At 42.4% G+C, this 26,115-nt stretch overlaps 1 protein-coding gene and 1 long non-coding RNA gene across 2 annotated transcripts in view; both read right to left on the reverse strand.

Annotated features, from left to right (window-relative positions):
- Positions 1-2,710: 2,710 nt before the first annotated feature.
- On the reverse strand, positions 2,711-3,897 carry LOC146670016 (uncharacterized). Its single transcript, XR_014911749.1, has 3 exons — positions 3,838-3,897; positions 3,480-3,591; positions 2,711-2,880 (listed from the first exon to the last, which is right to left on the reverse strand). It is a non-coding gene; the product is annotated as an uncharacterized LOC146670016 (long non-coding RNA).
- Positions 3,898-4,024: 127 nt separating this feature from the next.
- bsnb (bassoon (presynaptic cytomatrix protein) b) overlaps positions 4,025-26,115 on the reverse strand; it is a 71,266-nt gene continuing 49,175 nt past the window's right edge. The window contains exons 4-9 of the mRNA XM_085407818.1: positions 18,414-19,178; positions 10,081-16,374; positions 5,934-8,016; positions 4,731-5,578; positions 4,304-4,415; positions 4,025-4,200 (exon numbers count right to left, since the gene is read on the reverse strand). Coding sequence (XP_085263944.1) covers positions 4,025-4,200; positions 4,304-4,415; positions 4,731-5,578; positions 5,934-8,016; positions 10,081-16,374; positions 18,414-19,178 — 10,278 coding nt within the window. The remainder of the gene's footprint in view (positions 4,201-4,303; positions 4,416-4,730; positions 5,579-5,933; positions 8,017-10,080; positions 16,375-18,413; positions 19,179-26,115) is intronic.

Here is a 26,115-nt window from a genome sequence, read left to right on the forward strand (position 1 = left end):
TAAACTGTTTTAGGCTGAATCACTTCCAGGTTCAAAATGAGTCATTGCATAGAACATTTGAATTGATAATTGCTTTCGTCCTCTCCTGTATCTGTCTGTGAGTGTAGGTGTGTGTTTGTGTGTGTGTCCGCATGTGTGTACGTGTGTGTCTTTGTACAAATAGAGGCAGTGGCCCCAGCTTGTTAGTGAGATCATCTCGTTGGTTTATTGGTAACCTCATCAATCAGCAGGAGGTTAACAGGTCTATTTGGAGAGAACTCAATTAGCCTTGGCTCTGAAGTGTAACAGGGATGCAAAGTGTGTAACGTGTGCAGTATGTGTGTGCGTGTGTTTGCAGGAAATTGGTAGAGAGAGAGAAAGAGAAAGTGAGAGAAAGACAGAAAGAGAAAGTGAGAGTGTGTTCGTACCTGTCTGCATGCTCTTATGCGTCTGCATATACCATGCATGTTTGTACACGGTACTGTGATTGTAAACCCTCTGACAAATTGTATTACGGCTAGTTATTGACAGAAGTGTCTGATAATACCCTTCACTACTATAAACTACATTTATGTGCTATATAGCATTTTCTGCATGCTATTGCTTTTAAAAATGAATAAGCAAATTAGTTTGATGCGAGAAAACAGAGATTCAAATAAATACAAAGTGAAAAATAGATAATATAAATAAAAAGTTTTACCAAAGTAAACCACATAACAAAAAAAGTCACAGAAAAGTGATTCATTAAATACACAAAACAACAAATTTACATAATTATATCTCTTGTTTTGTCTTATGTACATACAGTAGTATACAGTGTAAAAACAAATGCGTGACAATATGAACGTTTTCAAACATATGAGGTATACAAGTAAAAACGTACCGAATAAGGCTCTTCCATTCAGTGAATATATCAGGCAAAAAAAAAGTGAAAAGAAACTAAAAGATGAGCCAAATCAATGAAAAGGATAAAGTCCCAGAATGCTCTGGGGCTGACTACAACGATGGCTTTGTGATGGCTAATAAAGAGCCGTGGCCATTCTTTCATTTGGTCCTCTCATCCGTGTGAATCTCACACATGTGGGCACACCGGTAGTAATTTCCCTTCCCTAAAAACCTACAGCTAATGACTAGCGGCATCTTCGAGGTGGTGAAAAAGTATTGATATGGGCTTTTTTTTTCTTTTTTGCAGTTTTTCATTTGTGCGTGCATTCTCATGTCCACGTTTACACAATGCATTCTGTAGACACTGAAACAACAACAAAATAAAAGACAAATAAAAACACATTCAAAGACAGGGTCATTTTCCCTATACTGGAATGTACTGTAGAGATCAGAGAAACCAAGCCTTGAAGAGTTTTAGTGGCGTCATCAGGTTGGTCGTCATTGTCGTGATATGCAGGTTCTGCTCCAGGTATGTGGTGCCTTTTAGGGCTAAGATTGGTCTCTTTGGTACAAGGTAAAACCTATGAAATCTGACTTCTTTTTATTGATTTTCCACCATGTTTTGCATGAAAATACTCTGAAGGCATCAAAGTAGAATCAAGTATCCTTGAAAGACATGAGTGGTGTCACATTAAAACCCCTGTAGAGGGCGCTGTGAGGCTTTCTTCATTGAGCTGCTTCAAAGGAGGGACACGCAAGGATGAGCATGCTGACTTTCCCCTATGATATCCACCTGCCTCAGTTAGTGGGGCTTTTACTGTCACACAGATCCCAGGAGGACTTTTTCTTTTTTTAAAAAAGGATGGGAGGCATGACTTGCTCTTTCCAGTTTGCCTCATCCCCATTATCCACCTGAAATAGAGACAATGGAAATGTTAATGTTGGCAGAAATAAATGAAACCTTAATGCACAACAGATGCTAGTTAAATTAAAACAATACAGTTAAAAGAAAAATACCAAAAATGACGTTAAAAAAACCCATATTTTTGTAAAAAGCAATCACATAGTGACAGAGATTAAAGCTTTCTTTCTTCTGTTCATGTCACGACGCAGCCTGCCCACCACATCCTCCTTCACATGACACTCCAGCCTATCACAGCCCTGCTGGTCCTGGCAGTAATTCACTGAGCCACTGGGTCTGGTTTATCTCTACATTTCCCCTCTGACTCCTCAGAGTGGCAACCAACAGAGATGACCAACACGGTTGCTGACATCAATCCAAACTCGACAGCAGACAGAATCAAAGCTAAATGATAGATCTTCACTCAAATAAACTTCAACTTTGTCCCTGCGTGAGTTTTAACACAGGCAAAAGAGAAAAAAAAGCGAGCTTTGAAATCTGCTTTATTTGCACTTTTGCAATTCTGCTCCATTGAGCAGAATTTGTTCATTCTACCATGTAATGAATTACAATGAGTCATGAATCTGTGTCCCTACATGTGCTCTTGTCTCTGTGTGTCTTTGCGTGTGTGCAACTAAAGCCACGCCACAGTTAGCTTTCGCTGGCTAATTATAGCCCAGTGTGCTTGGCCCAGATTATCGGAGGTGTGTTTAGTTAGGAGGTAAACTATTCTAGTGCAGACCTCACTTGCTCTTGGTTTCTGCCTATCATCTCTGCTACACAAACTTCAAGTGGACAGTAACAAAACTGTAAAAAAAAAAATGCACATGCAAAGAAAAGTTAATTAAACCAGCAACACAGGCATACATTCACACACAAGAACACAGATGTGCAGCATGTGAAAGTGACTTGCCGTTGGTCTAATGAGGCCTCAGATGTCTTCGCAATCATCATTCTGGGACCATAGTTCTGTATAAGCCTCCACTTACTTTCAGCCCTCTGCTCAGGACTTGTAACACTGTGCTGACGAAGCGATCGCCCTTATTTAATCCACTTCAGTCATGCGCCCATGTCTGGGGAATTGAGTGCTGACAAGGCATCCTTTGATTCCACCTCTGTTTAGCAATTCGGGGTAAAGGAGAGGTACCGCGAATCAGTTCAAATATACAATCAAGACATTTAATGAGTCATCACTTCACTTGAGTCTTCTCATTATGCAGACATGGACTATGCTAATCTATGTAAATATACCCTGATAGAACACTTAATCCATTAATCAAAGTGAGACAGCATTTTATGTTTTCACAGCTTGGAGTGTTGGTGTACCCCAAGAAAACCAAAACACAAACCTAAATGCATAAAAAATACCACCAATGATCAATAGCATAACATCTGCTGCATTTACTACATACAAAATTATCAAATCTTTCAATAAGTTACTATTATGACGTGGTTTTCGACTGCTTAGTGGTGCTTTGTCCCAAAAAAATAAAAAAATAAAAATCAAAGTCGACCTGTTACGATTCCCTTTCAAATGTACACTGTTAAAATGTTGACGCTCACATTAAACATAACAAAATTCAGACAATGAGGCCAGTGTATGTGTAAGTATTTTCTTATTCAGCCTTTTTTCAAGCAGACAATTAATAAATACATTGGAGCGTTAAACCCTTTAAATCTCTTTCAAACTTGTCCTAAAAGTAGAGATACTCACTGATGCATTCAGCATTCCTCCCTGTCCTCTAAAAAGTGAAATGTATTAAAGCAGTTTCATAGGTTTTTCCAGTACAAAGCTACCAATCCAACTTATTTCCACTCTGCAAACCCTGGAAAAAAGCAGCACAGTAGAAAGAAAATGAACATGTTAAATAATAACCACACATATTTCCCTTTTCTAAGCAGTAACTATTCAAAATTTGGAAGTGTTCCATCATTTCTGTTGACAGATGTCAGCCCGTCATCATTTCTCTAACGCAATCCGTGCTTCTAACATAACAGCTTGAAAAACAACAAAAATGTATACATTTTTATAATTTCAACAAGTCTCTTATTAAGAACTACAGTTTCATTACCCTCCTCTCTACAGTTCACCAGAATGAAGTGAACTTCTTCCCAAGGCCGGACAAAGCTGCAAGAATGACAAAAGAGAAGAAGGCAAATATGAAAAAACAAGAAAATCCAAGAGCTTAGTTTTAGCTGTAATAAATTTCTCTGTTTTACCATATCATAGCAAAACTAAACCTAAAGGAAAACTCTATTTCAATAAATCAAAGTATTAATGAGAGTACCATCTCCCAGTTTTCCTGCTTGCTCTGCAGCTCCTCCTTGCAGTATTTTGGTGAGAACATTCTCCCCTTCAGCAGGTGCCTGGCCTGCTGTAGCGCTGCCTATACCTCCCGGTTTGCTACCGATCCCAACGGGGGCAGCCTTGGAGCCTACAAACAACAACAACAAAAAATCTAAATCATCATGTACTGTGTGCCATATTTTTGCCTGTGGCGGTGGTTATGGCATCTTGACAGTGATACTATGACGTACCAATGCCTGTTAGAGGTGGCGTGGCTATTTTGGTAGGCTGAGGTGCTATTGGGATTCCTGCTGTAGGTTTCATTCCTGTGGCAGCTGCTGCAGGCGTGGTATCCATTTTTGCCTGAACAAAAATCAAGACAAATACTGAGTACGGGGAAACTGAAACTACTGAGTGGATTTCTGAGTGAGTCACGTTGTTCTCACACTTGCATTTCAGCAACAGCATCAAACAACAGCTTTATCCATAGTGGCATTTGGAACCGTTTTTGAAAGCTGAATAGGACACACCAGTGCAATTCACTGCTTATAATTATTATATCATCATAAAAGGCTTCTGTGGATTATTTAGAAAACACAACTACTTAAAATATGTCGCCATAAAAACATGTATGTTGTTGTATATGGGGAAAGCAAGGCCAGGTGTAGCTCTACTTACCGCTGCAGGTGGTTGCCCTGCTGCCGACCCTACTCCAGGCTGTCGTCCCTGTGCTGGAGCTTGGCCAGCTTTTGGCTGCTGCTGTGCTGGTCCAGCCCCTGCACTTGTTGGTATAGGCTGACTGCTTTGTATCTGGCCTTGCTGCAGCGGTTGCTGCTGCTGCTGCTGCTGTTGTTGCTGTTGTTGCTGCTGCTGCTGTGCATTCTGCTGATGGTGCTGCTGCTGAGCATGTTGGGTACCATCAAGTGGCTCAGAGCCTGGATGCCTCCCCGACTGGTCCTGCCCACCTGACCGCTGCTGTCCAGAATGGCCCTGAGAGGTCTGCTGTTGCTGTGGTTTAGGCCCTGTTGCAGTGGGATCCTGTCTCCGGGACGTTGAGCGATCTCCTTGTCCCCTCTGACTCCTTCCTGCAGTGCCATGGTGATGACCGGAGTCACGAGAGAAGTCTCCTGAGTTCCGAGGGCTTCCCTGGGCAGAACGTGAGTCTGCACCGCTCCTTCTTTGTAAAGATGAGGAACTCCGGCCATCAGAACGGCCAGATGGGTCTTTGGGGTGTGTCCTGGAAGACCGAGAGGACCTGGAGTCTTCTGTGGAGTGGCGGGAAGAGCTGTGTCTGCCAGGGGTGCTGCTGTGGTGACGGTGGTCCCGTGGTGTGGAGGATGAGTGGCGTTGGTTGTACTCATCCTGTGGACCGTATTCCTCTGGAGGCTCGTCGTAATCATGGTAAGTATGTTTACTACGTCTGCCTGTGGACGAGTGACTCCCGCCTCCATGATGTCTTGAGCGATCAGAACGAGCCTCCCGTGGTTTCTCAAACCAGTCAGTCTCCTCTTGACCCAAATGATAGGCTTTTCAAAAATCAATACAGACATGATCAGTCAATGTCAGTGGTATTGCTTTGGCGGGTGGAGTAGCATGCAGACTGATGACATGCAAAATATCTGTAAAGCCATGCTCCATATTCCAGAGCCATGCAGATGTTTAAAAAAAAACAAAAGGAAAAAAAGAAGCAGCATTCACGGCCCACCTCATACATAAAAACTATGCATGCAAAACATGAATATAAAACATTTTTGGCATTGTTTGTCAAAGGAAAAAAAATAAATAAATCAAAATAAAAATGGTGATGTTCTCCAAACTTGGCATGCAGTCTTTTCAGCACAGAGGAACAAACTACAGCACAAATAATTCAGCACCAGTTACCTTCACTGTCAGAAACAGCACAATGCATGTCATCTACAAGATAAGGGTCATCTGGTTTATAGACATGACTCCTGGGCAGGTCCTTCTTATGATGGTCCTGTACATCTGGAAGTGAATGGCTGGAGCCGTACTGGTTTCGCACGTCATGGGCTTCTGATATGCCAGAGCTTCTTCCCATGCCGACAGGCTTTCCAACCGGACTGAGCGGGCTCTCCTCTTCTGAATTCTGGCGCATAGGAGGCCTTCCACTGCGGCTGCTTCTTTGAGATCGCTCCATAGCATCTCTTTCATACGATTTACTCCGGTGCCCTGTGGCATCTCTGGAAGAAATCTTGTCCATACCATATCCTGTAGACCTGGACCTACCAGAGCTATACATGCGGTCCTCTTCCTCAAGACCTTCACGACTGGTGCCATAATATTTCTGCTGGTCGTATGCACTTTTCTTCATCCCGTAGGTGGCATCATCCTGAAGCTTCTTGGATCTGGACACCACTGTACAGGAACCCCCCGTTGATGTTGTCATTGTGTAAGAGGCAAGGTCAGACTCCACATCCCGTGCTTCTTCAATAGGGGAGAATTTTGAAATTTTCTGCTCCATTCCCTGCTTCCTGTGTTTACTACGTTTAGAGGAGACTACGGCAGGGGCAAGATTCTTGGAAGTTAATTTGTGGCTGCTAGAGCTGCTGCGTGATGAGTGTTTATAATCATCATAGTAATAGGAAGAGCCTCCACTCACTGTGGTGCCAGTGCGACTGTCCACTGTGGTCTGGTAACCTGTGGAACTTATAGGTTTGCCATAAGCGTCCACGGGCTCATCATCTGGCCTGCCATATGCACTTCCTCGAGCGGGGCCATTCTCACTACGATACCGCCCTCCGACTGGATGACCCAGAGCATCTGTGGGTTGCCCACTGTCTTTTGTCAGCTCGCTGATGTCATCGATCATGACATAGTTCCTAGGAATACTCTGCTCTAAGTTAGAAGTGTAGAGACCATCTGTAGCATAAGCAGATGTGGGGCTCTCCACAGAATGAGTCAGGCCTGGCTCAGGTGGGTGGTATTGTCCATATGCATTGCCATAAGCTGAACCATAGCTGCTATCTGGAGCTGATGTAGCCACAGATACTGCAGGGTTGCTGATGACCTCATAATTGGTGGGAAGCTTTTGTTCAAGGTCAGCCAAAGATGTTTGCCTTGGTCTTTGATGGACTGTGAGAATCTCAGCCTGGGGCTGATAGGAGAGGCCAGGCTGGTAGGAACTGTGAGTGGGATAAGGAAGGCTCTGTCCTGGCATAGGTTGAGCAGGTGAATGGAAGCCCTGGTGACCATGCTGTTGCATGCCAATGTCTGTCTGATAAGAGGACTGGCCATACATGCGTGAGGAATAAGTTCCCTGGTTCTGATATCCAGGGCCTGGTGGGGGATGTGGCTGGAATGTTCCAGGCTGGGGTGCAGAGGATGAAGGGTACTGAGGAGGCTGGAAACCTATCTGTTGGTAAGTGGAGCCTGGTTGCTGTGTAGATGTTTGAGGGTATGGATAAGACATATAAGATGAAGTTGAGGGATACTGGGAAGTTGCAGTGAGATCATTCGTAAACTGACTCAGTGGGGCAGTGCTGGGCCTTGTCAGCAAACCATTAGCGTCAAAGGTTCCAGTTGCAGCTGCCATCCTAAGGTTATTGAGCTCGCTGTCTGACATGTAGTCTCGGGCATCACCCATACATCGCAGGTAGGCCAATTCTCTCCTCTCTCTCTCTTTCACCATAGTCTCCTTTCGTTGTGTAATGCCTAGCTCCAAATAGCGTAGCTTGGCATCAATCTCTTTTTCTTCTTCCTCCAGTTCAGCCTGCTGCTTACGAAGCTTCGACGACTCTTGTTCCACAGCTTTTAGTTCGCTCAGAAGGCCAGCCTTGGTGACACCCTGGGCGGGTCTTGGAAGGACCCTCTGGTGCATGCCAGGAGAGCTGTACATTTGTGCTGGAGTAACAATGGGAAGTGGAGTCTCCTCTGGAGGGGGGCTGGGGAGAGTCCTCTTTATTTTCCTCATCAGAGAGTTCTGCTGCTGCTGCAGGGAGGCCATCTGCTAGGAGGGGCAGATACACATCAGCAAACACGGAGCTATAAACAGAATGTGTTTATGTAAATTAAACTCATTACTGTACACTTAGTACTCATAGAGAAGCTGCACACATCTTCATCTCTACACCGAAGCAAAGAACTATTAAGCCCTGTGTTTTGTCAGACTCCCTGACGTTAATTGAGCTATGTACTATGAGAGCCTGAAATTCATCAGTATTTTAATTAATATGGTTTAATTTTATTAAAACGTTCCACTGAAGCCAGAAATTGTAATTGAAATTTTTCATGTTATGCCAGGTTAATAATTTTAATAAAATGTTTAGAACTAAAAGTCAACACAGAGCACCACGCTATATCACACTACATAAAAATGTTCAAATGTAACCATGTTGTTTATTAAAACAGTAATATTAAAACCACTGTTACTGTAATGAACTAAGCATTAGTCTACAAAGCTATTATCTTAAAATAACAGCAATTTTTCTAAATTTAAGGCCCATAAAGGTCAATGACAAAATTTTTGATGAAATATAATGTTGAACAAATTCTGTGTTTTAGCAGTTTAGTATATGTAAAGATAAGCAGATGATGGTTAGACATACTTTTCAAGGAGAATAAAATGAAGAATAAAATGAAGCAAATGTCTTCTGATTTCACTCCAAATGTAGTTTCAGAAAAATGCTAATTTTCCCTTTACTGCTTTGATAGTTGCTGTGGCTGGACTTCTTTTACAAGACATAAATATTTATGCGCCTCATGCAAGTAAGAACAGTGAAACATAACAAATAAAACACAGTTTAAAAAGATATCTATGCTAGTCTTTTACTTACAAAACATTTGTGCTTCGTTGATCCATGATGGAGGGTTTTTTTTAGTATCCACAAGAGAATCGAGTTTTAAATGTTAACACTAAAGATTAGAGGTATGTATATGAAAAAGACTTGGTCTAAGTGCAGAGCGATATTAATTTATTTTGACCAGCTGCTAACAATTAGGGAGCGAGCAAGGCAGCGGTGGGATTACTTCACATTGTGTCTCCCTGTGGCAAAACTTTAGGGTTTACCAAAAATAGAAAACGTGGCAAATAGAGAAAGAGACAAACGGACTAAAAATGTATAAATGGAGAAGATAGGGGAGGAGACGTAGCAGAAAAGCTTTTCTGATTTTGCCATCTGCTCTTATGAGATCATTCTGGTACTCTGTCAATGCCAGATCCTGTGTGATTATCCATGTTCATGTCCACACAAAGCATCCGAGACATCCTGGATACATATTAAAGGAAAAGCCTGAACCTTTGACCTTGCAGTCAGGGGATATACTGGCTCTGTTATGCAAATTAATATAAGAACTGTTATAATCACCTTTATCCTTTGATGGAGCATTTCTGTCCTGATGGGACAGGTTTGACCAGTATGAAAATGATGTGGATGATATTCTATGGCTTTAAAAGTCTTCAAATCTAAATTGAGTTGATTTTCGACCAGTTTGTTGTACATTACTCTCCACCTCCCTTTTTTAAACACCAAATGAAGGGAAAATATTCTGGAAGAATTGTGTTCATCCTTACCATAAAATCTCAACCTTGGAAAATGAACTCCAAGGTGCACTGAAGCAGCTTTGACAGCATATGTTGGCGTAAACTGTGTGTGTGTGTGTGTGTGTGTGTGTGTGTGTGTGTGTGTGTGTGTGTGTGTGTGTGTGTGTGTGTGTGTGTGTGTGTGTGTGTGTGTGTGTGTGTATTTTTTAATTCACGTAATGAAGTTTTAGTTTTATAGTGTAGAAAAGCACTATGTGACTTCAAATAGCCCCCAAAAGGTGCTCCTTTTATTTGATTGTATCTGTGCTAATAGGCTCTAGTAACTATAGAATAAATTAGTCTTGAATGTGTAACACTAATAACCACACATTAGTTTAACTAGTTTCTAAAGTCAGATTTGTCTTGTGATTATACTCTTCAAACAGGCATTTAAATTTTTAGAATTCTACTAGTTCTTTGTTGTGTATAAACACTGATATGTTACATGCATGATAAATTCTGTTTAAACAAAAGGTTATGATTTTGTACCTGACTGTTGGACACAGCTTGTTGGTGATATGGGGAGAACCTGGTCTTGACAGGGTCCTCTGATGTAGGACTGAGAGGCTTTGGATCCGACATCGAACGCTGCACACTTTTTATGGGTCTTGGTAGAGTCTGGTGGCGTTGGGGTGACTCGGCGGTGAAGGCCTTTTGCTGGGGCGTTACATGGGCCTTGTTAAGCTTCTCCTGTGAGGCAAATGTTGTCTCTAGCATGCGATGAGGAGACAGCGGAGATACAGGGGAGTATAGCACTTGGGGAGATTTGGGGGGCTGGCGAGAATGAGACTCATTCTGTTGCTGCTGATAGCCGATTTCCAAGGGGTCTGGTTTCCTCCTCTCAAACTTAACAACTCCTTGGAGTCTAGGGGAGATTGGGTCAGATGTGTTTGCTCCTACTATATGCAGACTTGTTGAGTAGGGGCTGATAGTTGTGGGCACACTTAGCTGAGGGGCGACCACTCCCTGGGAATGAGACTCTGGTTCTGTCTGGCAGGCCAGACTCTCTCCTTTGTGCGTTCTTTCAGGAGCCGCAATGTAATGTAACAGGTCAACCTTTGAGGTTTCTGCCACTGTAATGTGGATTGCAGGCGAAACCCTGCCTAGTTGGTCAGGTTCTGTTTGGCATGATGAATCATTTGTGGTCTGAATAGCTATGCTTGCAGAAACCACTTTGGATGATCCTTCAGATTTAGCCTCACCGCTAGATTCAGAGTGCTTGGATGCACGTGATCGCCTGCGCCTTACGGGCTGCTGGTCCCATTCTGCCTGGTCCTCCTCATCAGTCTGTACACTGCAGTCTGCAATTCGCCGAGTTCTCCTGCGCCTGTTCATGAATCTTTCCTCTCCATCTTCGTCATCTGTTTGCACACAGCTGTCTGTAATCCTTTTCACAGAGTCCTCCTCTGAGCCATCCCTCAGCCGAGGCATGGAATTCTGCTTTTTCATAATCTTAGAGTCAACCTGTTTGTCACTGCTTTTTAAAGACATTTCAGAGGCTGAACTATGAATAGGTCGAGCTGCCACCACGGCTTGGACCAGCTGTCCATCTTGCCAAAACTGAACACTCTGTCCATCTTGCTGAATAACTCTACCACTTTGGTCACAAATAATAAACCCTTGAGGGGGACCTCCTCCAACAACAACACCTTGTATAGCACCTTGGGCAGATGTTGCTGCTGCTGCAGCTGCAGCAGATGCAGCAGCAGCTTCAGCCGCCACAGCTGCCGCTGCTGCCTCCACTGCTGCTGTCTTTTGCCTTTTCTGCTCCTCCAACTGCTGCTGGAGCTGCTGCTGTAATGACTGGATTTGCTCAAGCTGCATTCTCTGTTGAGCTAGTTGTTCCCTTTGCATAATGAGCTGCGTTTCGCGCTCAGCTTGCTGCTGCTGTAGGACTTGCTGTTTGATCGTCTGCAACTCTTGGATCTCACGCTGAACCAGGAGCTGTTCTTTTTCTCTGTGACGCTGAAGCTCCATACGATCTCTTTCAAGCTCCTCTTGCAGACGTAACTGTCGTAATTTCTCTAGTTCAACCCGTTCTCGTTCTAACTGCAGCATGTGCTCTTGTTGCTGACTCAGTCTCTCATCTTCCTTACCTTTCTGAGCATCTGTGGGTGGAGAAAGTTTGGAGCTTGGTGCTTGTGCAGAACCATGTGGTGGTGCTTGCGAGTGACTTTGCGGCAAAACTAACTGTTGAGGCTGACTGACAGGTTGTGCTTGAGTTTGGGTTTGAGTGAGGGATAAAGGCTCAGTTTGAGCAGGCAACTGCTGTGCCTGCACTGGCTGGACAGTTGGAGGCTGGCTTTGAGCTTGAGAGAGAGCTGTAATACTCTGCGATGAGAGCTTAGAGTGGTCTATTTGATGATCAGCTGTTGTGTACATCCCAGTGGCAACAACACTTTGTACTGCAGTTTGTGATGGTGCAATTGTTGTAACTGTTTGTGGAGCAACTGTTGTTAAAGGCTTTCCAAGGTACATTGGAGTTTCTTGGTGGGAGCTGCTTACCACGGGCATACCTCCTGATGGTGTGGCAGACGTTTGATATTGGTTTGGAGGAGGGTATGAATATGCTCCCTGCGTGGACAGAGGCATCCTGGGAGTCAACTGAGGCAACCTTGTAAGACTAGCCAATGGTACAGCAGTTACACCTGTAGGGTACGATCTGTAAATTCCTCTCGGCATGGGGCGCAGGACAGAGGCAGGCTGTGTAGTAATTGGCAAGGTAGAGGCAATGGGAGCATTTATGGTAGAATATATCATTCCATCACCTCCCCTCAAAGCAGCAGGGTACAAGGCGCGTATACTAGCTTGTCTAGCATTTATTAGATTTGTTAGGGTTTGGCCATTTGCTGTTGGTCTTCCATCTGGTCCATAGAGTAAATTTGCTCTTATTGATGCTAAGCTTTGCTGGAGATTTAACTTTGCTAAAGGTCCACCCCTTCCTGCCCCATATGGTAATTCTGCATTAGTTCCATACCGGTTCCCATACTGATCCACTGTGTTAAGAGCTGCACACATGCGACTGATCTCCCTGGCAGTGGTCGCACTATACTGAGCCAAATTGGAGTCCTGTGATACTGTTAGGTCACGTGAACTGTAGGCATAGTCTGAACTGATATTTGACATGGAGCCATATCGGCGAAGGGGTAACGAAGGGCCTCCGAGATCTCCTTGGTGACGCAAGTCTGTGTAGGAACCATACTGTGCTCCCATGCCAAGGTATCCACCTTCATAAACCTGATTTATACTGCTAAGATCTACTGCCATACCACCCTGGAGATTATTCTGGTAGTGGCTAGCATCAGTCATGGAAGGCAGATTAGTATCCGACATGGATGGCTGTATTCTTCCTGAGGGGACTATGGGTGTTTGGTATGCTTTATGTTCGTCTGTCATTCCTTGTGTAACTTGAGGCTGGTGTTGTTGTTGTTGGCTAATGCTGTAGTGAGGTGACTGGGGAGGATGGGCTGCTTGAGAGCTTTCAGTGGTCGTGTTTTTATCTGAGGATACTGTGGTAGACTTCTGAGTGAGTGACCCTGAACAGGAACCACCAAAGGGCAATTTGTAAACAACATCACAACAAGCCACCTGGTTTTCTGGTTTGATCTGTCCAGTAAGATCCAAGACCTGAGGAGGGGGAGGAGGTTCCTCTCGCTTTATCAGTTGAGTCACTGTGCCACTTTGTGATGGATTACTCTCATCAAGGTGCACCATCATCACATGGGGCTTACCTGTGGACAGGTTCATTACTGTTGGCTTATTTTTTAGTTCTAAGGCAACTCCACCATACAATTCGTGGGGAATATTAGAAGCAGGAGCCCCAGAAACTGATGGTGGAGCCAGTGGGGAGACTCTAGGTATGGCACTAGCAGTCACTCCAGGCTGGGCACTGCTTGTCTGGTTCACTACAAGGTCTTTTTTTATCAGCAGTGGCTGGACTTGATTAGCCAAATTATAACGAGCAAAAGAGGATTGCTGCTGGTGCTGCTGGAGCTGTTGTTCCAGAAGCTGTTGCTGCTGAAGCAGCTTCTGCTGCTGTAACTGCAGTTGTTGCTGTTGTATACCCAGATTCTCCAGACAGGCATCAATTTTGGGAATAGATGGGTCTGTGATTGGTGGCTTACTTTGGGTTAAACAGACAGCTGATCCAACACCTTGCCCAAGATCCACACGGTTTTGTAATGGATCTCCATACACGACAGGCTGCTTTGGTTGGGATATGAATGTTGAACCTGCGACTGTGACACTCACTGTGGTTGGCGTTGATACAGATACGTGTGGTTGCTCTTGTGCGTTTAGGTTCATGATAAGAGGTTGCACTGCTGTGTGTCTACCAGCCGGCTGCTCTGCTCCTAAAGAGTATCGTCTCGTGTCAGAGGCAAGGGATGTTAGGTCCATTCCCTGGTCTGTCATTATAATTGGAGCTGGCCTCATTGGGGCCCTCAAATCCACAATATTAGTTCCAAGAAGTGTTTCACCCTGACCTACAACCTTTGAAGTGCCTTGAATATTTGAAATTTTACCTAGCGATATCTCCACAGATCCAGCACTTATACCAACATTAACTTTTTCAACATTCTGAGCCATCTGAGAAGAATGTTTCAGGGACTGTTGAGATGGGTGTTTTTGAGGTGATGTTGGCGAACTTGTCGAAGAGGGATGCGAGCTGTAAAGTGTTTTACAACTTGCTTGTGTTGGTGATGACAAAGGCGAAGTGGAAGAATTTACAGTAAGTGGCTTGGCAGGACTAGTTGTTTCTGAACCGAGAGTTATCACCATCACCGGTGAATCTTGGGAGGACTGCTGTCGTATGAGACGTGGCGAAACTGCTCTTTGAGGTGCCTGAGCCCCATGGGATGCTGCAGCTGATGTAGGACCACCAGGCACAGATGGCAGTTGCCTGCCGCCACTACTAGTGGATCGCACAGATGGGGCATGAGTTGGACTTTGTACTGGAGAAGCAGTGGGAGAGACTGGGGGGCTAGGCCCTTTGAAAAGGGAAAAGACTCTGGAGGTCAGGGAGGATGTTCCAGGGTCAGATGGTGCCTGTGTTGGCCTCTGGGAGCCTACCTTGGTGCCAGCAGGTACCGGGCCACCTGTTTGGCGATTTGTCACAGTATGACTCACAGCTTTTGTTGTGGCAACTCCAACAACACCTTCAATTTTGGCACTCTGTGTCATCATCCTGTTTTGTGTTTCTTTTGATAGATGCTGTGCTGCATGAATACCTGGAATTCTTGGATCACTGCCTGTTGTAGAGAAGGACATAGGTGCAGTAACCTGTGTTGGGCTTGAGCCAGGGGTGAGTGCAGTTCCAGCTTCAAGATGATGCTTATCATCAGACTGAGAGGTACTTTTCCGCTGATTAACAGCTTGCCCCTGCCTCTGCATGAGCTGTGCTTTCTTCATCATCTCCTCGTACACTTCCTCTGCACTTTTCAGTGTTTTATCAGATGGTAAAACTGCTGTCTTTTCTGTTGGAGAGTAGAGAGAAGTAAAGGTTGGAAGGTTATACTCATTTCCTGATTTGTAAAGCTTTCCACCAATTATCTCAAAGCCTTCTGCCTCAGAGTCCATAGAAGGTGAGTACTCCGAACATGACGATCTGTGAAGTTCCTCCATCTCAGCAGCCTGCCTCAGCTCCTCTGTTGGTGATGCATCCTCGATAGGAGAGAGATTACTTGGAGGAGTTTTGGACCTTTCTCTGCGTCTTTGGGCTCGTAGCTCTTCTTTATCCCTTTTTGTTTTTCGGGCAGTACTTCTGATCCTCTGTTGCTCTAAATCTCTCATTTGCTCCTGTTCTCTAAGTAGTTCTTCCTCCTCTCTAAGCTCATCCTCCTCAGATGAGTCCTCAATGGTTGGCAGCAGGGGCCCATGGGAACGATGGCGAGCCTTTCTCTGCTGCTTAGCCTCCTCTAGTCGTGCCCTACGGCTAGGGCTGCTGTCACTGTCATCCTCCATGGATGACACAGATGTGGGGGATGTTCCAGAGGTGTAGCTGGGGGTGGTGGCAGGCAGAGTTGATGAATACTCTCCTTTAGACCGCTCCTCTGGAGACCCAGTCAGACTTTCCATCTCTAGCTCTGGTTCTCTTAGGTCATGCTCAGTACTGAGCTCCATGTCTCGATTGTAGCTGTTGGTGTTATTTAGCTCAATGGTTTTAAAGCGGCGAAGGCCTCCAGCGATCACAACGTCTTCTTCTTCATTTGCCTTATAAGCCCCTTCTGAAACCTTGGCGTCATCCTCAAAACTATTAGAATGATGAGAGAGTCGTCGCCTCTCTTTGTTTAAGTCTCCACTTGTTTTATGTGACTTTTTTACTTTCTGATTTCCATAATCTTCTAAATCTTCTTCATCAGCACTCATCTCCATAATTTGCCTCCTCATGTATTCTTCATCTGTTAAATCTTTATGTGACTTCTTCTGTCTTACTGGCAATGGTGAGAGACCACTTTCACTGCTGTCCTCCACGTAATCATGCCGAAGCTTACAACTGAGGTCATCTTCTGATTCATCTCTTGCTGCATCGTCATCGGGACTGATGTCCTGTCCTACCGACAGTGAATGTGGCCTGTGCTTCTGATCTGAAGTACTCTTTGACTCCAACAGAGGTTTCATGGAGCTCTCCAGCTTGGTGATTTCTGAGGGGATGGAGGCACCTCTTTCACTGAGCTTGATTCCTTCTTCCCGAATCTGACCAGTAATTTCCCCATGAGAACTGGAGATGCCATCTGAAGAGTATCCAGTGTCACTTAAACTCTGAGAACTTGATTTGTTGGAATCCTAAGAAAAGAGAGGAAGAAGAGAAGAGGTCAGAAGCAAAAAAGACATACTTTTTTCCTGTAATTAATTAATGAAAAAGTATATTACAAGCTTCAGTGCACATCTTGTATCCAACTATTTCATCCAGCTCATCAGTGACATTTCTATGAGCATTTTTGAAATGCTTAGGAGTAAAATTAATTCACTACACCTAATAAAGATGAAATAGTCTCTAATAGTAATATATTAGAGAATAATTAACTTGGAAATAACATATCCGTAAAGAGACAGTTCACCCCAAAATAACAATTCTTACTTCGTGGCGCACAAAGCACCAAAAAAAGTTGTCTTGATACATGTTTTTTTTGGGTGGCAGGCAAAAAAGGTTCATTTGAAAATCCAGGAGCTATGTCTCTTTCTAGAATGTATGACTGCACAACTAAAAAAAGACCACCGACCTTGGTGGGAGTAGTTCATTCTAGGAACTACATTCTTTTTATTGAACTACACATGCAAATAAAAAGAAACTATACATGCTGTCACACTGTCACAACTACAAGCCTCACAGCACAGGTAAATGTGATGCAGGTGGTGGATGCAGTGGGGTAGAAAGAAAAAAACTTCTTGAAAGTGATTAGTGCTGGATTCACTATTTATTTAGAGTAACCAGGTCATGATGTTGAGAAACAGACTTTATTAGGGTTGAGTTTTGAGCACCACTTGGTAAGTGGCAGTTAGCTCCTTGATATTCACCAAACTATATGGTGAAAAAAAGTGGGCAGCTCGCACTAAGTTTAGATGGAAAGTCAGCACTATAGGCCAGAGGAAACATAAATTTGTCTTTTTTATGTGTGAACTGTTTCTTCAATCAAACAACCAGATATATTAACATTTTAGGTTAAAATCAACCCAAATATTTACACTTTATTTCTTTTTGGTTTTAGAAATTAGGCAAATTTGCAAAAGTTGCCATTTAGAAATATTTATGCATTTGTACTTGTACTTGGAAAAAAAGACCAACTTAACTGCAAAATGTTTCTGTCTTATAGAAAAGAAAAAAGAAAACAAAATAATTAGTGTCATTAGTAATGAATTATTTCATAGTTTATTATGGCTGTTGACTGTCTCGTCTTGATTTGGGTTGAGTTTGCCTTTCAGCATTATGTACACACAGATGGATAAATACACTGACACAGCATGACTATAACAGACAGTTGAACATACAAACAATTACGGACAAATGTCATTTGATTACATGCTTCATTGCCATCTTTGATGCATTCTCCATTGCATTCTTCCAACCGCTGAAGAATAACGAACATGCTTAGAATGCTTAAAATATCATCACGTGTCACATTAAACAAACACAAAAAAAGTTCAAGAAAACCTGCAAATAAAATAAAAGTGGACAAAACATGGCTGCAGAACGAAGGCATGATCTGAATGAAAGAAATGGCTCCTGAGACCAATGATGACGATCATAAGGATGAGGATGAAAATGACATAGATGGTGATGTTAAGGACATCATGATGATGAAAAAAGTCCATTAAAAGGAAATCATCTCACTACCAAGTGAAGGAATTTCTGTATCTCTATCTGTTCTTTGCCTCTCTCAAATGTAGTTTCTCACATTTATTTTCTCCACACGAGGTGACCTTAAAGTTGACGTCACCCTCCTCCGTGCCTTCTTAATGATGTCACTGGTCTTGATATCATAATAATTCCTAAATAAAACTGATGCTGACAACTACCTTTTCGTGACAGCACTACTCTATTTTATGCAAAAGATGTTATGATATAGCACCTTTAGGTAAAGATGTAATTATTTACACCTTAAACTTTGCTCAGGATTAAAGAGATAATGATGACAGAGTGGTGGAACAGATGAAGTTATGAAAATTATAATACGAACATAAAATCATAAAGAGCTTGATAAGCACAATAATTAAAAAATGTAAAAAAAAAAAAAAAAAGAACAACTCTTAATGGAGCAAAATAAATAAAAAAAATGGTGACTCAAGTGGAACAGGTGAAGGCGAAGAAGTTGCAGGTAGCTCACTTCATGGTGTCTTGACTTCTGCGCATCTTCAGGTATCTTCGTGTCTTTTGGAGAAGTGACAGTCTCTGACAATGCCTTCTTTGGCGAGGCTTTGACGTCTTCTTTTAGAGATTTAGATGCAACTTTAGTCTTCTCCTGGCTTTGCAGATGTTTGCGGGCCTGGTTGTTACCTGTGGGTTTAGACTGAGTAGGTATGGTTTTTGAAGGGGTGGAAGAAGCCTTGGCATTGCTGGGTGCAGCTTTACCAGGGGTAGATGAAGTCTTGGGACCAGAAGGGCCCTTAGTCTGAGCAGAGGGCTGAGCAGATACCTTTGTCTGAGTCAGCCCTTTGGCCTGGCTCGGGCCCTTTGTCTGGTTAGCTGGCTGAGCAGGGACCTTACTTTGAGCGTGTGACTGAGTAGGACCCTTAACCTGACCAGGTCCCTTACTCTGAGCCGTGGGTTGTGTTGGACCCTTAACTTGGGAAGGTGGCTGGGTTGAACTCTTAAGTTGGGCAGAACCTTTGGTTTCAGAGGTAGGCCCAGCCTGTTTCACATTAGAGAGAGGGCCACTTACTTGGGGACCCGCTGGTTTCTGTTGTTGTTGAGGACCTGTGGTCCTGGGCCCTGATAGTTGATTGGGCCCTTTCTGTTGAGGTGGTTGTTGATTGGCTGGAACAGGTGACCGGGGGGATGCCATTGGCTGTGGAACAGGAGCTGGAATATCTCCCAAGCTTCCTGACAGGGCCCGCTGTGTCTGGCAGTTCAAGCATAACCATTCTTTCTTCTGAAAAACAAAAAGAAGAAAGCAGGATTTAGCCATGAAGTAAAGAAATCAGATAGGAGAACATGATTTCATAGTATGTACATCAGCAAAACAAATTATACACTAATGCTAGTAAAAGAAACAATTTGAATTTTCTGCCACCAGCAAACCTCAGGCATGATTAGGTGCTCATAGTAATATTTTCCAAAACACACTACTGGATTCTTATTCCCAGTGATTGATGGGTACAAGCATAAAGATCTGTCTGTTAGTTAGATATATTAAATCCAAGTCATGTTTCTTCATAAATGGTCACGGTGTGCTAAGGACATGCTATAGCAAGTCTGAACAACTGAATATTTGAAAGCCTGTCCAAACAAGGCCTTTCATCTCCTCAAGAAGACTTAATAATTTGACAGCATTTAGCACTCTCAAACCGAGTACACAGAAGAAAGAGTGCAGCACAAATACAAATGAACACAACTGTTATTAGATTGGACGGGTGCAACAATCATCAGATCTTTTATGGAGCCCATAGCATCTGCAAGAGCAGCATTCACCCTTCACAGTCATCCTCGCTAAGCCCTATGTTTGGAGAGAGGAGTGTGACACTGTTAAAAATCTAGTACAAAAGCCATCACAGACAGGATATTAACATAAACAGATTCAATTTCAGGTCAACACAACACATCGATCAAACTGCTCAATGGAAAGAAATGGTTCAATTACAGGTAATGAAAGCTGAAAATAGAGGGGAAGGAACTATGTTTGTAACACAGCCTCCTGTTAATGACAATCATCTGTGCCTCGGGCCTGAAGAATGAGCATTCTTGTGTCACCGACTTGTACAACAAAACAAATAACCTCATAAACACCTCCATTGCTGATTACCATCTGCCCAAATAAATCATTTCTTTTATTGGTGTAATACTTCAAAAGCATAAATACAGAAGATGGAATTTAACAACATGCCCGGTAACAGCTAATAAATAAAATAATGGTGGTAGGTGTGCAGTGACTGTATCAGAGGACATCTTTACCGCGGTGCAAACAGTCAAGATGGCAGAGAAGGTTGCAAATAAAACATTTATTTTTAACGCACCCTTACGTTTTCATCACACTGCAATGATCAAATGGAAAAGGGAGTCATTGAAGTCACTGGGATGCTGTCTTTCAGTCAAATTCAATTAAGGAAAGTTACATTAAGAAGAGATCCTCCTGAGTTATACAAATAAATGAGAAAAGCCCACGTTCCACGTAAGACAAAGAGAGACTGACAGAGACTGACAAGCATTTAATCAGCAAGAAACATCTGATCAGCACAATAGGGATCTTAATCTAGAGACCCAAGAGGCCAGCATTTGATAGATATGTCTCTAGTGATAAGGTCTGTGAGTACAACAGTCTGTCTTCTTTATCATTTTATACAAAACCTTTAGAGACATTGACCCGGCCCTGTGTAAGGGAGAGACTGATTGTTCTTCTTAGTGGTCCTTGTCTGTCCTCTATTAGATTCAGTGGCCACAATGAATGGTGGCCGCATGGTCATGGACACCCTAATTGAAAAGTAGGATTAAAAACAAACTATAGAAAATGTAGGTATACCAGTTCAACTGCTCATTAATGTGAAGATTAATTCAGCCAATCGCAGGGCAGCAACATCAGAATATGGAAGAAAGGTGATTTCAGTTACTTTGAATGTACAACTACTGTGATTTTCTCTCACAACCATCTTTACACAGAATGAAAAGCGAACATATCTAATGAGAGACAGTTCTCTGGGTGAAAATGCCCGTCAGCGGTCAGAGGATAATAGCCACACTGCTTCAAGCTGGAAGGAAGGCAAGGGTAAGTCAAATAACCACTAATTATAATTAGAGATGGCACGATACCACTTTTTTATGTCCGATACCGATACCGATATCATAAATTTGGATATCTGCCGATACCGATATGAATCCGATATAGTGTTTTTTAATCAACAAAACTGTCTTTTTAAATATCTTGCTGCATTTTGTATAAGTTCATACTCAAGTTTAAAACAACAGCTACACTAAAGCTATTCTGTTATACCTGTATGCAAAAAAAAAAATTTCATAGTTCAGCAATACTGATCAATCTAATAAACTTAAACCTACACCATCCTCCCTATTCTGGTATTTTAAAGAGTACTTAGCGTAAATATTAAGCAACCTAACTAATAGGGTTCCAACTCCCAGCAACAACAAAAATAAATAAATAAAAAATAGGGAACCACCCCTCACGCTCCACCTCATGATGCTTAATCGACGTAATCAACCTTAATTTGATGCAGTGTGAAAAAAAATGCACAGAAATCAATTATTTTTCAATATATTAAAATATTAAATAGATTCAACATATTTCTTCAACAAAATTGCAGACTGCACAGATGGTACCTTCCCAAAGTAAAAAGTACTATAGCTTACTAGGGTATATATATTAGACTTAATAGTTACTATATACAGTAATTGACTTCTATTCATTTTGCATCAAATTAAAACTTTGGGTGTCAGATAATTATTTATTAAAAGCTAGACATTTTAAATGAGAATAAGAAAGAAAAGTATGTCTTTGTGCCCCCTTTTCCCTGTTAATGCCCTATCGGCCCCCCTGGCTAAACTTTGCTAGATCCGCCCCTGCACAGTTACCAGCGTCAGCTACGTAGAAAAAGATCCTGGTGTAGAAAGTAATATTAAATAAATTCTAACAACAGCTTATCAAGCTTAAACGTGCTGCTGTTGTTTATCCACTGGTTTCCTCTTTCTGGTGCAAAGTGGGCCAAAAGCAAACAAGAGAGACGGACTCGCAACAGAAAAGCCGATCAGCTGATCATTAAGCAGTTTCATGATTGAAGTAGCAGCAAGAAGAGGCAGTCGCTCCATATATCGCTTGTTAAGCTTAACGCAGGAATGCTTTACAAAGATTCAGAGATGGACTTACACACTTGCTTTACTTCTCTCGGGGATAACTTTGTCGGAGATGAAATGCCGGGTTGCTAGCGAAGCTCCACAGCCGCTCTATCACGTGATGCATACTGCTTCGACGTGCTAACGTTCTGAGGTGAGTTACGGCTGTTGCAAGTTTTGTGAGGTGCTTTCGTGATATTTAATGGATCGGATTTCATTTTTCATTTTTCTCCGATATCCGATCCAGTAATTTAGGTCAGTATCGGACTGATACCGATACGTAATATCGGATCGGTCCATCTCTAATTATAATCAAGGTATGAATATACACAAAACATCAAACTTTGAAACAGAGGGGCTACATAACCACAAGACCTCACTGCATGTCACTTCTGTCAGTTAAGAACAGGAAACTGAAGCTACAGTTTACACAGGCTCGCCAACATCGGAAAATAGAAGATTGAAAAAATGCTGAGTCTCGATTGAGCCGTCATTTAGCTTGAATCAACGGTTCAAGCTTGCGTTGGTATAACTGTATGGGGAAGATGTTCCAGGCACACCTTGGGCCCCTACTAACTGATCATCATTTAAACACCACATCCTACCTAAGTATTGTGTTGCTGTCCATATCTATCCCATCTAGTGTACCCATCTTCTGATGCCTGTTTCCATCAACGTGTCATGTCACAAAGCTCAAACCATCTAGTCAAAAGTGGGTTTTTACCCGTGTGGTGTCCTCGGGATTCCCATATACTTGTTTGCCATTCACCTAAGGACCAGTTTTGACCCGAGGACACCACAAGGGTTCAGCAATGACTTCACTGTACTCCAATGGCCTCCACAGCCCCTAAATCTCAATTCAGCAAAGCACCTTTGGGATGTGGTGGAGCCAGGGATTCATATCATGGATGTTATCATGCCAATATGGACCGAAATCTCAGAGAAATGTTTCAAACACCTTATTGAATTTGAGATGTGACGAATTAAAGCAGTTCTTAAGGCAAAAGCAGGTCCAATCTAGTACTAGCAATGTGTCCCTAATGAAGTTGCAGTAAGAGTATCATTCTGAGAACTCCTCATTTCTTAATTATGATCTAATATAATAAATTCCTAATATAATACATTTCTCATGCATGTATGATAGATAAATAAAGACATATACAGGGAGTGCAGAATTATTAGGCAAATGAGTATTTTGTCCACATCATCCTCTTCATGCATGTTGTCTTACTCCAAGCTGTATAGGCTCGAAAGCCTACTACCAATTAAGCATATTAGGTGATGTGCATCTCTGTAATGAGAAGGGGTGTGGTCTAATGACATCAACACCCTATATCAGGTGTGCATAATTATTAGGCAACGTCCTTTCCTTTGGCAAAATGGGTCAAAAGAAGGACTTGACAGGCTCAGAAAAGTCAAAAATAGTGAGATATCTTGCAGAGGGATGCAGCAGTCTCAAAATTGCAAAGCTTCTGAAGCGTGATCATCGAACAATCAAGCGTTTCATTCAAAATAGTCAACAGGGTCGCAAGAAGCGTGTGGAAAAACCAAGGCGCAAAATAACTGCCCATGAACTGAGAAAAGTCAAGCGTGCAGCTGCCAAGATGCCACTTGCCACCAGTTTGGCCATATTTCAGAGCTGCAACATCACTGGAGTGCCCAAAAGCACAAGGTGTGCAATACTCAGAGACATGGCCAAGGTAAGAAAGGCTGAAAGACAACCACCACTGAACAAGAAACACAAGCTGAAACGTCAAGACTGGGCCAAGAAATATCTCAAGACTGGTTTTTCTAAGGTTTTATGGACTGATGAAATGAGAGTGAGTCTTGATGGGCCAGATGGATGGGCCCGTGGCTGGATTGGTAAAGGGCAGAGAGCTCCAGTCCGACTCAGACGCCAGCAAGGTGGAGGTGGAGTACTGGTTTGGGCTGGTATCATCAAAGAGGAGCTTGTGGGGCCTTTTCGGGTTGAGGATGGAGTCAAGCTCAACTCCCAGTCCTACTGCCAGTTCCTGGAAGACACCTTCTTCAAGCAGTGGTACAGGAAGAAGTCTGCATCGTTCAAGAAAAACATGATTTTCATGCAGGACAATGCTCCATCACACGCGTCCAAGTACTCCACAGTGTGGCTGGCAAGAAAGGGTATAAAAGAAGAAAAACTAATGACATGGCCACCTTGTTCACCTGATCTGAACCCCATTGAGAACATGTGGTCCATCATCAAATGTGAGATTTACAAGGAGGGAAAACAGTACACCTCTCTGAACAGTGTCTGGGAGGCTGTGGTTGCTGCTGCACGCAATGTTGATGGTGAACAGATCAAAACACTGACAGAATCCATGGATGGCAGGCTTTTGAGTGTCCTTGCAAAGAAAGGTGTCTATTTTGGTCGCTGATTTGTTTTTGTTTTGTTTTTGAATGTCAGAAATGTATATTTGTGAATGTGGAGATGTTATATTGGTTTCACTGGTAAAAATAAATAATTGAAATGGGTATATATTTGTTTTTTGTTAAGTTGCCTAATAATTATGCACAGTAATAGTCACCTGCACACACAGATATCCCCCTAAAATAGCTAAAACTAAAAACAAACTAAAAACTACTTCCAAAAACATTCAGCTTTGATATTAATGAGTTTTTTGGGTTCATTGAGAACATGGTTGTTGTTCAATAATAAAATTATTCCTCAAAAATACAACTTGCCTAATAATTCTGCACTCCCTGTATCTGCTCAGTGTAACTGACTTTGAACACAAAATGATGTACAAATAATGGTTAGTGACATGTTGGCGTAGGTGTTAGTAGACAAAGCTACAGCTCACATTTAACACAACAGGATGAAAAGGATGAGGAGGTGGATGGGAAAAGAGGAAGGAGAAGGTGGTCCTGTAAGAATAATGATGCTGTTAGTGAAGATAATGTCTATTCAGGATATAGGTATATAATATTTGCTATATTTAATGCTGTTACTATATGCCGCTTATAATAATGTATAATTATTATTTATCTAAGCTGAATTATTATTTATGGGAGGCCACTAAAGCTAACATACTGAAACCTCTTCAGTATACCTACATGCACATCCCTGCAGACAGAGCAACAGTATAAAGGTGGTGAGACAGCAACGTCACTGTACATGTACATTTGTAAATGCAATAACAGACATATCAAATTATAGCAGGGTTTACCTTTTTTCCCCTTTCTGCATACTTAAAGAATGCATATGATTTTTCAAAGCATAATTACTGAAACCAAAACACCTGCAGACAATGTATTTGCCAAGTGTCAGAAACTGAATCCACATTCTCTGCTTTACACTCAGCTAATATTTTTAAAACACTCAGATATAGCCTTCCAGCAGATTCTTTCCACACTGCCTACCTCAAAACAACACTGCATGCAGTGTGAATGAAGTTTCATGGCTTTATACACATAGATCCCCTTTTGTTTTTACTGTTCTTCAATTCAGTTTGATTTTATTTATTTGCATTGCACCAAATTAAAACAACAGTTGCCTGAAGGTGCTTGATATTGTAAGGTATAGACCCTACAATAATAATACAGAGAAAACTCAAACAATCAGACAACGATGAGCAAGCAGTTGGTGACAGCGGGAAGGAAAAACTCCCCTTTAAAAGCAAGAAACCTCAAGCAGAAACATGCTCATGGAGGGGCAGCCATCTGCCACGACTGGTTGGGGGTGAGGGGAGGGAGACAGGATAAAAAACACACTGTGGAAAAGAGCCAGAGATTAATAATAACTAATGATTAAATGCAAAGTGGTGGACAAACACACAGAGGGAAAAGATGTGCATGAAGAAGAAGCACTATCACTATATTTGCTTCCTTAAAAAAAATCCCTTTTTGTATTTGTGGTGCGTTCTCTTTAGAATACACATTTGGATATCTGCGTGTCTATGTTTATTACATGTATAAAACATCCTTAGCTGCTGTGGCCTGCACACAGAAAAATGAAAACCTCCAAGTCTTATTTAATCTATTAAGTCAGAAAGTAGTTGACGATTCTTTAA

Source organism: Rhamphochromis longiceps, linkage group LG5, assembly GCF_057381845.1.
Source record: "Rhamphochromis longiceps isolate RC_006_pf linkage group LG5, R_longiceps_female_GT1.1, whole genome shotgun sequence".
Taxonomy (NCBI): Eukaryota; Metazoa; Chordata; class Actinopteri; order Cichliformes; family Cichlidae; genus Rhamphochromis; species Rhamphochromis longiceps.